The sequence below is a fragment of the Temnothorax longispinosus genome, chromosome 2 (genome assembly GCF_030848805.1).
Source record: "Temnothorax longispinosus isolate EJ_2023e chromosome 2, Tlon_JGU_v1, whole genome shotgun sequence".
Taxonomy (NCBI): Eukaryota; Metazoa; Arthropoda; class Insecta; order Hymenoptera; family Formicidae; genus Temnothorax; species Temnothorax longispinosus.
The window spans coordinates 23006551-23018577 of record NC_092359.1 but is presented as its reverse complement, the minus strand read 5'-3'; the positions used below and the strand labels follow the sequence as shown (position 1 = coordinate 23018577).

At 33.7% G+C, this 12027-nt stretch overlaps 1 protein-coding gene across 1 annotated transcript; it reads left to right on the top strand.

Moving 5' to 3' along the window:
• The first annotated feature begins 586 nt into the window (after positions 1–586).
• Positions 587–4695, top strand: LOC139808490 (uncharacterized). The gene is made up of 13 exons (XM_071770539.1): positions 587–746; positions 1170–1364; positions 1460–1600; positions 1672–1812; positions 1924–2070; positions 2196–2324; positions 2393–2515; positions 2678–2962; positions 3050–3175; positions 3369–3488; positions 3587–3790; positions 3874–4050; positions 4562–4695. Exons 1-13 carry the CDS (start codon positions 686–688, stop codon positions 4633–4635), a joined length of 1923 nt encoding a protein of 640 aa, XP_071626640.1. The 5' UTR covers positions 587–685; the 3' UTR covers positions 4636–4695.
• The last annotated feature ends 7332 nt before the right edge of the window (positions 4696–12027 follow it).

Below are 12027 nucleotides of genomic sequence, written 5' to 3'. Positions count from 1 at the left end.
TTTTGAGATCAACGTTGTATAAGCGTCTTTTATGAAACGATGATCACTTTTGGACATTGAAACAAAAAAATGTAAACAAGTTTTTATTTTTTAAAAATGTTTTGTGTATGTTGTATTACTTCCGTCTTTTATAATATATTGAACATAAGTTCAAATAACACATATCACTCCAAAGATTATTTTCTTACGATAACAGAACAGGTGTTCCAATCGAGATGATATCGTAAGACAGTGCCGATCGTATATTCCAAAGAACCAAGTGTCAAATGTGTTACAACTCTAATAAGAAGTAAATAAAAAACGACAGTATAATTTTTACGAAGGTAATCAGATTTTTTATTATAACATAATGCATACATAAGTGCATGTTATGAAATAAAGACGAAAATTTTCATGATTATGTTAGAAATAGCTACGAAAATAAAATATAGTGAACGCTATGATAGAATATGTATAAAAAGAGAAAGACTTCCTAAAAATAATATTTGAAAGAAAGAGTACAATATTGTATGAAAAGAAGAAGATATTAGTGTGTAATAATTACTGCTTTCTAAATTTATGAGACTGAATTCCTGCGTTTTATACTTTGTTTAGCGTCGGCACTGGTCTTAGATTTGATAAAAGAAGCCAGTCTGATTAAACTTCATTATTGAAGACGTTACAATAATACTCGCATGTGCTAAAGATGCGACAAATTCAGCAAGTTGTATACATTTTATTATATCTACAATTTCTCGTCCACAATGGTAAGTATTTACAAGAATTTAGGATATAACAATAAATTTTACATTTTTATGTATACAGTGGATCAAAAAAGTATTTGCACACTCAGTTTTCTTACAATAACTTTATTCGAAGGAATAATACATAATTACGAATTGTGTTCACAAGTAACTTATTACTTATATACTGTATGTAATAAATTACTTATGGACACAATTCGTAATTATGTATTATTCCCTCAAATAAAGTTATTGTAAGAAAACTGGGTGTGCGAATATTTTTTTGATCCACTGTACAGTACATTTGCAAAAATTCTTTAAAATAGCTGTTATTATACATATAAGTGTGCTTTTATATAATTAAACATATTATTTATAATAAATTATTATTAAATATATAAGATGGAAATTTAGATAAAGATTAAAACAAGAAATAAAATATTTTAGTGTTCACATTTAACATCGACATTTCATCGAAAGAAACAAGCGATACCAGCGATACAAATAATATAATGTGGATTAATGAATGGGAATGCAGCTCTAATAATGATTGTACGGCGAAAAACAGTGTGTGCAATAACAGTTTGTGTCAGTGCGCGTCCGGATTTATTTTTAACGCTGATATGACAGCCTGCGTTAAAGGTAACATTGTTTCATCCAAACTTCATTGCTTTCTTACAATTAGAATAATATTATTGATTGCACATGAACAAAGAAATTATCGCTACTTTTCGCAGTTGCAACTAGATTTTATGATTTATGTGAGGATACAATACAGTGTTCGGCTTATCTCCTCAGTGGCTCTAAATGTGTGGAAAATGTCTGTGTATGTGGTCCTGGTTACTACTATCTACATGGTAGATGTAATCGACACGTCGGTGAGTGATTTCTATTATTTTACTTGTTATGTCTTTCCAAGTTAATGATAAAAAATATTGTTAATATGTAGGCTTATTCGAGAAGTGTAAGCAAAATATTGACTGCTATGTGAACGCCGACTTTGAAGCAAGCACTTGCGATGCAGGAATTTGCAAATGTAGTCCTGGCTTTTATCAGCGTGAATATCGCACTTGTCGGAGAGAGGGGAAAGGTAAAGATGCTCAACGACCATGTTACACGGACAAAATACATAAATTTATAATACTATGACACAACATTGAAATATTGTGTTGTAAAACTTTATTTAATGTTGTTCGCGCAGCCGTCGGCGACGAGTGCACAGTTGATATCGATTGTACTTTCGGTAATGCGACATGTAGTAAGTTCGTATGCGCTGTAAAATCCGAAGCTGATGAAACTGTCGAACTTTGGTCTGACGTCATATCGACCAAAGAAATTTCGGATAAAGGTTAGTATATGAACAATAAGTAACAAATTAAATGTATAATAATATAAATGTAAAATCCTTAAAAATTTTTAATGATAAAATGATGAAACTGTAAGTGCGTTCATATGTGTGTATGTTTCTGTTAGAGGTGGGCAGTAATTGTAAGACCGACGAGGACTGTAAAGAAATGGGAAATGCCATATGCGGTCCTACCGGAACATGCCGTTGTGACCGTGCACATTTCGCATCGAATACAAGCACCAAATGTATCCCAGGTAATATTAATGACACTATCCCAGACACAATTTTACAGGTAATAATATTCAGGCACATATGTCGGCAGAACTTGGAGAACCCTGTCACAAGGACGACGACAGCTACATCGAGAATTCTATTTGTCGTGAAGGGAGATGGAGTTGTACGACAGGCACGGTTGCATCTAAAGATAATCGCGAATGCCTTAATGGTAAGTAAAAAGCTTTAACTAAAAAGCTAAAACATACAATTTTGATAAATTTATCTTTTTATGGTGTCAATGTGAAATTAACGCGCTGGAATGTATCAAATTAAGGACTCTGATTTTATACATTAAAATTATATTGATTTTTAATATGTTTATCTCATTCAGCGACCAGAGAGTATATGGGAAATTGCCAGCTGAACGAACAGTGTTATATCTTTGGTCCGGATGCTGTATGTGATAATAATACATGTATATGCAACGAGAATATTTCCCATTATGTGGAGAGTGAACTCTTTTGCTGGGGAAACACGGGGCTCGGTAAAACTTGCAAACAAGACCGAGACTGTTATGTGAAAGATTTCAAAGGCAATCTAGCATGCAATGGTACATGCGGCTGTCCCGAGGGCACGCACTTAAGCAAGGACAAAATAACTTGTATAGGACCAACAGGTAAACGGTTTTCTTATTATTACTTTTCCATTATGTAACAAAATTGATTGATTTGATATTTGACAAAATTTTTGCACTAAATCTTAGAAATTGGAGACGTTTGCGAAATAAACAGTGATTGTGCAACGATTCCGCATTCTACTTGTGAAAAAAAGAAAAAAGTGTGCACGTGTGCCAAGAACTACTATGAATCACACAAGCTTTGTTTGCCAGGTAATATCTTATTAATTCTGATAAAAATATCAATTTTTCATGAAAGTAAATAGTTTATATACTTTATATTAATATTTCTGAACAAATTACGCATTTTAAGAAATACAGAAATAATTGATGTAACGCGTAACTAAAATTAAATCATTAAAAGTAATAAAAGTAACGTTTACGTGATGCAGCAATTGAATTTTAGGTATCAATGCTAAATGCATGGATGACGAGGGTTGCGCGCCAGAGAATTCCATATGTATTTCAAACAAATGTTTTTGTAAACCGAATTACGCGGAGGTGTCTGTTGATTTATGCATGCTAGGTAAGTATTTGTCTTAGTTTGGTCTATAGGAAATGTTGTTAAAAATTTCATATTTATATTACCGATAACTTTTATGTTTGGATTTAATATGTTTCTAGTATCAAGATTTGGCGAGCCTTGTTTAGCGGACTCTCAATGTTCTGCCGTTACAGTAAACGCAATTTGCAACGCGACCGTTGAGAAGAACAAAACTAATACTGCAGACGTAATGGTATCGTCAACAGTAGCAGAAAGCAAAGTGTGTATCTGTAACAAAACAAGTAATATGACCTACAGATTCGGAGGATGTTATAAGAAGAGATGTAAGACAAAATAATCTATGCTCAGTTAATTTTTCGTAAAAATCATTTAAAACATTTATACTCTTTTATTTAAATTCTCGCAGTTCTTGAGGAAACTTGTACGAATTTATGCGAATGTTACGAAACCTCAGAAGAGGATCAGAACCATCAGAACAGAATAGTTTGCAAAAACGGGAAATGCGCGTGCACTTGGGGCTACATGAAGTTGAACAGTAGTGTCTGTGTAGAACATCCGCAACATTCAAAATTTTTTTTTAGGGGTAAGTATAACCTTGACTCAGTTAAGCGTCAATTAATAAAAAATTTTTGCCGCATTTTATTTCCACCTACCTGAAAGTATGTCGATTAACAGGAACCTTTTCTCAAATGCGCATAAAATCCTTTTATGTGACAGAATAATGTGCTCGCAATTACGAGTCGCGCATTCGCACGCCAGTTCGAGAGCTGTGTTGTAATTTTTGCGATTAGCATCGATAAGACGTGCCTACAATAACGTAACCCATCTAACAGACTTTTTGCTCGTTCTCATAGAAAGCGTGAAAAGCAGTGCTCTATCGAACATTGCTATTTCTCGAGCACACAATCTCGGAAATAAGTTTACTGCTGCGAATTCTGTTATCGCGTAAGAATCGATAACTGTAGAAATAGCACTCGCCTTCTAAGCTACGTTTAACTGATGAAAGCTACTTTTATCGTCATTTACCTCCTCCCGTTTTGTCACTATTCAAGCCAACTTGAATAATAAATTGATTAAATCGTGCTTCTTTCCAGGTGGTGCAACTAACGTCGTATCTATGGGACTTCTTTTAATCATATCTTTTATACTTTCTAGTAAATTATTTTAGATTTGTTGAAAATGAGACTTTTTGCAATAATAAAAAGATACAACTATTCTGTAAAACTGAGTGAATTGTACTGTTTGTTGTTACTTACAAATAACATTTTTTGACAGAAAATGTGTTATAGAAATTAAAAATTTCCGACAATTTTATTATTTTTGTGTTAAAATTTAAAAAATTATTTTAGAAAATAAAAAAGATAATAGAAAATATCATTCTGTTCATACGTTGTAGTCTATTAATTCGATCGTAGTGACTAGGCAGCTAACGAAAGTCCATTATTAATTGCAATTATGCCATAACTGCCATAACATGATTAGGCCATTCATTTGTGATATGGGCAGACGAAAAATATGGCTGTACGTAGGTAGCGTGTGATTTGAATACCACCATTTCCGACTATACAGATTGATTAAAGAAAAATTACGGTTCTTAAGGTTCCGCCCAATGTGATAAGGAGACCAAAAATGATTAGGCCATTTATTCGTGATATGGGCAGACAAAAAATTTGACTGTACGTATAAGTAGCGTATGATTTGAATACCACTATTTCCGGCTATACAAATTGATTAAAGAAAAACTGCGGTTCTTATAAGGTTCCGCCGAATGTGATAAGGAGACCAAATAGCCGACACGCGAGCCGCGTCGTGTCGGCCATATTCATTATGACCATTTCTACTGAGCGAGCAACGCTCGCTTAAAGTGAACTTTCGATGACGTAGTCGATGTAAGGCATTGTGACGTCATAAAAATGGGGAAAAGAGAGGTCAAGATATAGGTGTACTACTCAGATATATATTCTTTAAGCGATCGATCAGACGTAGAACTGGTGGACATGCAATGTCCCAAAAAGTCAAAATCCCAAAATTGAAGAAACGTGACAATGTGCCAAAATGTCATAATTCCGAAATTTTGGAAATAAGACAATGTCCCGAAAAGTTATACCGTTCAATCGTATATATATACTTTGACGACTGCCGTTAAATTAACGGCAAAACGATAAACGTAACGATAAAAAGCATATAGTTTCACGTTCGACACACTATAAAAATTGACAATATTAAGGTATATTGGCGATTTTGACGACAATGAACAAATAATATAAATTTACCTTATATCTTGACGAGAACATATTTACTCCATATAATTTTAGCCAAAAATGACTCGGATTTTGATATAGCTTCGAAGTCGGCGCGCAGCAAAAATATTTAACAAAAATCCATAAAATCAGCTTTAAAAAAAAACATTATAAACGAGAAAAAAATGTAAAACTATTTTGAAGTGTTTTTCTATCATTTTTCTAGATATCACTTATGATTACCGAAATATATACGGTAAGTGTTTAATGAAAATAAAAAGTCACTCGGCGAACATCTTGTGCGCTTTCTCGTCTTAGTAATCGAAACTGTAAAATTGCCAGTATTAATAATGACTAATTCCAATAGGGCAGATTTCAAACTAACGAGTACTTGTTGAATCGTCTGTTTATCGTTTGCGGTTGCCGAGATATAAGCGTTTAATGAAAATGATGAATGGCGAGGCGCGCGATTCTTTTGGACAGCTCCGCGCTTTATTGCTATTGTCAAAATCGCCAATATACCTTAATATTGTCAATTTTTATAGTGTCAATCGTGAAACTATGTGCTTTTTATCGTTACGGTTTAACGGCAGTCGTCAAAGCGAGCGTCAAAGTATATATACGATTGAACGGTATAAGTTTTCGGGACATTGTCTCATTTCTAAGATTTCGGGATTATGACATTTCGGCACATTGTCACGTTTCTAAAATTTGCAATTTAATAAACACATTTGTATAATGGTAGTGGTTTCTTTAAAAAAATGTAAGAATAAAACAGAATAATGAATAATGTAATCTGACATAATGAATAATCTAACGTTATTGAGACGTCACATTATTTCAAAATGTTATCAAAAAAACCACTAATTAGAAACCAAAAAAATGTTTAAAAAATTTGTATAAATAATGTCTGCAAGTTTGAGTTCTTTAAATATGCTTTCGGTATATTTTGGACTTCTGTATTATTCTGTATTATTTGGATATCGTTTTTGCCATAATTTTAGCTCCGATACGCTTTAAAATTACCATCAAACAGGATTCGCGTGATTAAATTAGTCGGTGCATCAATCTCAATTAATAAATCCATCTACGTTTGTCATCAAGCACTAAATCATCTCAGGAGTAGTTTCAGTATAGATATATAGTTCACGTCTCAGACCTTTTGTTCCTTACAAGTTGTACTGTATAGCTAATTCAATGCCTATTCGGTGCTGTACGTGATTATGGAACATTATGCATTTCACCAATGTGCAAGGCTCGTTATATTGACAACATCAGATATTAACATCGCTTTATCAAGAATCTCAAGATTGGCGATTACCAGCACAAAGGCCAAGTTCTCGTCACAAATTGCTAAAGAGCATAGTACTTGGTCGCCCGGCAGAAATTAATTGAAGAAAATTGTGCTATATAAGATGTTCTAATTTCTCGCGTTTTTTACATTCTCTAACAATACCAGAAGCTACTGCCACTGCCAAAGAAAGGAATAATTTTACTTCGTACTAAATACTGCGTGCATCGTTGACATTACAATTTGAATAGCGTTCTGCGAACAACCTCGTGATCTTTTGTACCTTTCCACACTTGTGCGCAATCTCCATTTATATGACCTAAGCGAAATTACCACCTGCGCTATGCAGATACGAAATCAGATTAAGTGAAATTATTTCTAACGATCACAGGAATGAACTACTGATTTTATCGCAATATTTGTTTGACGATTAACTACGTAAATAGATTACTATCTTTTTTAAATTTAATTAGTGCTGGAAATGATAATACAACATTTTACTTTTTTTAGATATAACTAACGTATTTTTCATAGAAAATTTTCGTATATATTGATTAAAGGCAGATATTTTAACTTTAAAAATTATCTTATTATTGTTCCTTGTCTTAATTTTACTTATGTCTTGTCTTAATTTTATATTAACCCACAATAATGTGCCTTGAAAGCTGTTAACTAAGCGAAAATGTCATGCACAAAACTGAATAGCAGAACATGGATTTTAAATGACAATGAAGAACAGAACAGCTGTCAATCTGTTCCAAAGGTGGCTAGAATACTAGAATACATTTACATTCTACTGACTCTAGGAACAGGCAAATTCAATTAGTTATGTAATTGACGCCGAGATAATGTCAATCGATCATAGTAGCATGGCTCGAAGATAAATATAGTAGGCATCAGAATCGAAAGTTATGTAAAATGTTTACACAATTTCAATCGTGTCGTATTGTTGCTGGTTATACAACTGAATTTTGTATATTAAATATGTATCTCTGTGACTAAAAGTCTTAATTTAATTTTAATCATTTTTAATCAACTTTTAAATACTGACTTTCTAAATCTGAATCAGTGAATAGTCACCGATATCAGTGTAAAGTATGCTTTTCACTGATTCAGATTTAGAGAGGATAGATTTATAAGAGTAATATTTTTAATATTATCGAAATTTCTAAAGTATAAACAAGTTCTAAGAAACATTTTTACTATTGGCATGGATTCATATACATTTATTATATATATTGTATATTGTATCAAACGAAACTTTGTTAATTATTTTATGTCTTAATGATTTCTTTACAATAATCAGATAAAATTCAATTGGCCTGTTGGTTATAGCATTAGAAGCACGTTTCTCGAGTGAATATATTGTCGTAGACACAAATACTAAAGTTCAACGATATAAACTCCTCGACTTTGTACTCGGTATTCTTATCGCATAGATATATCTATCAAAAGAAATCGAACCGTCTATAAATCTCAAAATCAGGTGATTTGATATCAGATATGGTATACAAATGCTTCTCTCTATCAGCCAAAACGTTCCCTCGTTTATCCGTTACTCGCGCGCGGTAAGCTAACGAAGGGATGCGAAAGGTCACACGCCAACCAGATGGACAGCTGATAGAGGCTCGACCCGGCTTCTTTCTTTGTAAAATGGGTCAGAACTCGCTCACGCGGATAGGAAGTGACGCTACCACGTGACGCTACCACGAAGATCGTGTGGGCACGGAATTTGAAGTTTCAACGTGCGGTCAAGCCCGTATCTTGAATTCTCTAGCATACTTCGCGGTGTTCTCGTACTAATTTACACTCAGAAGTCATATTCGTAAACGGTTTAACGGTGTATATAACTACGTATACAAGAGAATAATTTCAGTAAAACAGCAAAACTTTTTGCGAATATTGTATCTTTACTATTTTTATAACAACAAAGTGAATAATATTTTTTCATACTTTTCAAGAAGATAAGTAGAAAGTCGAAACTCGAAGTTATCAATCTTTATTGTCAATCTTCATTGTCTTTCTGATGCAATACTGATTAAATTTTTATTGTGTATAATTTTGTCCCGTAAGCAATTGTTATTAAGGCCATATATTTGGATATTATTTAAAATGATAATCAATAACGTCATTTGTTAAAGACAATTTTTTTTATAATATTGCCTTTAAAAAGTACATTTCAGTTTCAATAACGTCTGACAGAGATTATTCTCTTCTAATATTTTAACGTACTTTAGTAAAAAAAATCAGGGAAATTGCAATTTATAATTCATGGAATTGTTATGATATATATTTTCTTTCGCTCGCGACTTCTAGAAAACAGTTAAAAGGCGTAGCCGAGCATTACAATCTCTACAGTTGATATCATCTATAAGTTATAAAGAAATCGCAGCGCGAAGTTGACGCAGAGGTCACGATTCGGTCTAATAAGTTCGCGTTTCTCGCGCTGCGAAATGTTCTCGCCCGTGCATAAACGTCGCGGGGACTAATGCGGGAAGAAAATTACGTACGAGCCGGAGATCTGATACTGCGGTCACCACCGTCGCACCACGTAATTTCCCAAGTAATTTCAGGCCGACTTGCACAAGCTCGCGCCGATCTAGGACGCCGTAAAAAGTTCGTGTCTGATATCGCTTCGCGCACCCGTGACGAAAATCGTCGTTCGGAGAAAGACGTCAGCGCTGAGGAATTTAAAGAGTCGGTGCAATTTGCGGCCGCCATGTGCTGCGAGCGCCTGCATATGGGTGAGCATAAATCCTCGACTCGGTTCCGTGCTCGCCCGCGTCTGAAGGAGGTAAGTAACGCGGAACGCGCGTCGTGGATTGTGTCGCAGTGATTTTCTTGCGACCCGCGTATACATATCGGATCGCGTGTCCGACATTACCCGCCCTTATGTGTCATGCGTTGTATGGTGCTAACAGAGGCCAAGGTCGCTCGCGCGGCCGACCAGACGCGACACTTATACGCAACCGATCAGGCCGAAAAGTATTTATTGGAGAAGCTATCAGACTGTATAACAATCTCGAAAAATTGTATCTTTGTCAAAAAATTATTCTATGCGCGACACGTGAAAGAAAATATAGAATAAGTTTCTCCTATGAAAGCAGTTTATTCCGATATTTTTCTGCGTTGCGATTGCAATCTTTTATATCAAACTTTTTTACTTAAAGATTTAATTTATGAAACTTAATTTTATTTAAGCACGATAAAATTAGAAATAAGATTTATAAAATGAAACTATTACGGAACTTGAATTTACATCGCATATCGATGATTTCATAACTTAATTAGATCTTATTATAGATGCTGATAACATATCACGTGATATTACATCTTGTGGAAAATGAACGTCGTGGAAAGAACGGTTACGTTTAAGTGTTCGTTAAACTTGCGCACTTTTCTTATCAGATTCCAGCAGGGCTGCCGCAAAATGTGACGCCCGATCGTATCTGCGGAATAAGTGTTTTTCAACGCGCATGCCTGACAGCATCCCATATTTCTGTATATACATGGTCGGCAGCGGATTTTATTTTTTACGTTTCATAAAATGGTGTTCGCTGCCGGCAATTGCTATTTAAATGAATTTCGTATACCGGGCACGCAGCGTAGCTCGGCGTTCTTATGAATTTATTAGCATCTATTTATGACGAAAAAGTTTATACATAACAAAAGACTCGAGGGAGAAATAAGACGTCGCTCGTCATTTTGCGGCCTGATTGCGGCCGCGTTATCTTCTTACAATGACCCCGTTATAGGCAACCGCTTGATTAAGTATTATTTTACATTTGTCTCAAGACAAATGATTTTATTATTATGTATGTAATATCTAATTTTTTAAGCGTTAAATGATATCAATGCGACGAAACAAGTCACGTAGAACTGTTCATATGTTTTGACAAAGGCTGGCATAAATATGCACATTTATTATCGCAACGCAATTTAAAAATCGCGTAGTTTTACCGACATGCACGGTGCATATTTCCACATTTCATTTCTCGAAAACGTAGCGAGAAAGAAGTCCGTATTGCCATCTATCAAGAGATTCGTAAACTTTCTATTTCAGTGATTCATTCGTACAAATACAATTTTCAATACGTTTTTTTTTTAACATTGCACAAAATTATTTATTATATTTTATTAAAAGCTATTATAGCCAGTGATATTTAAAAAATTGATTTATTCTTACTTATATATATAAAAGCTATTTTTATTATAAGCAAAAATGTATTATTATTAAATATAAAAATTTCTTATTGGTATAGTCATAAATAATTTCTTTACTAATATACCAAATTTAATTATCCATTTGTGGTGAAATTTAATTAATGTAACACAAATTTTGTAAAACGTACTACTTTGATTTTCCTAATATTAATTTTGTAGGTGATATGATATCTAAATATGTGCATCCTTTTATATACATGTATGTAAATTGCATGTTCATGCATACTTCCTGAACTCCCGTATCATTTTACTTTACAACATGCAACACGTAGAGAACCCAATTTGGGCTCGTGGCCAGAAATTTTCCATCTCGAAGCTCGAATACTCGCTCGTCTCTTGGAACCGATGCAATTACCATTTGCTGATATCCAGGTTGATCTGTCCGGATAGAGAGTAACGAATCGTTTCGCGATATTTCGACCCGATGCGATGTAGAACGAATTTTCGTTCCTTCTCTGTCTTCCCTATTTTATCGTTGAATTCATCTATTTGATATATGCTCGTGCTATTCAAGTTTCCATGATTTAAAAAAAATCAAAGTACGGAGAGATACATATTGAATTAAAAATCTTATTGTTAGATTTTAAAATCTAAATTCTAAACTTTAAAATGCTTAGATTTAAATATTAAAATTTATACATATATAGATAAATAAGTTTAAATTATGTTCTTGACTGTAATCTATTGAGAAATACATAGGGTCAGGAAATAAAAGGCGCGCAAAAAGCTGTATTGTTTTAGTGACATATAACATATATATAAAAATGTGTATAATACAAGTAATTTCTTAAAACTTATTTATATT

What these genes read in the sequence shown, in the direction of transcription:
- LOC139808490 (XM_071770539.1), top strand. Translation starts at nt 686, where the DNA reads ATGCGACAAATTCAGCAAGTTGTATACATTTTATTATATCTACAATTT. An exon ending in TATGACAGCCTGCGTTAAAG is followed by an intron (nt 1,365 to 1,459) that starts GTAACATTGTTT and finishes TACTTTTCGCAG; the next exon opens with TTGCAACTAGATTTTATGAT. An exon ending in TGTTGATTTATGCATGCTAG is followed by an intron (nt 3,489 to 3,586) that starts GTAAGTATTTGT and finishes ATATGTTTCTAG; the next exon opens with TATCAAGATTTGGCGAGCCT.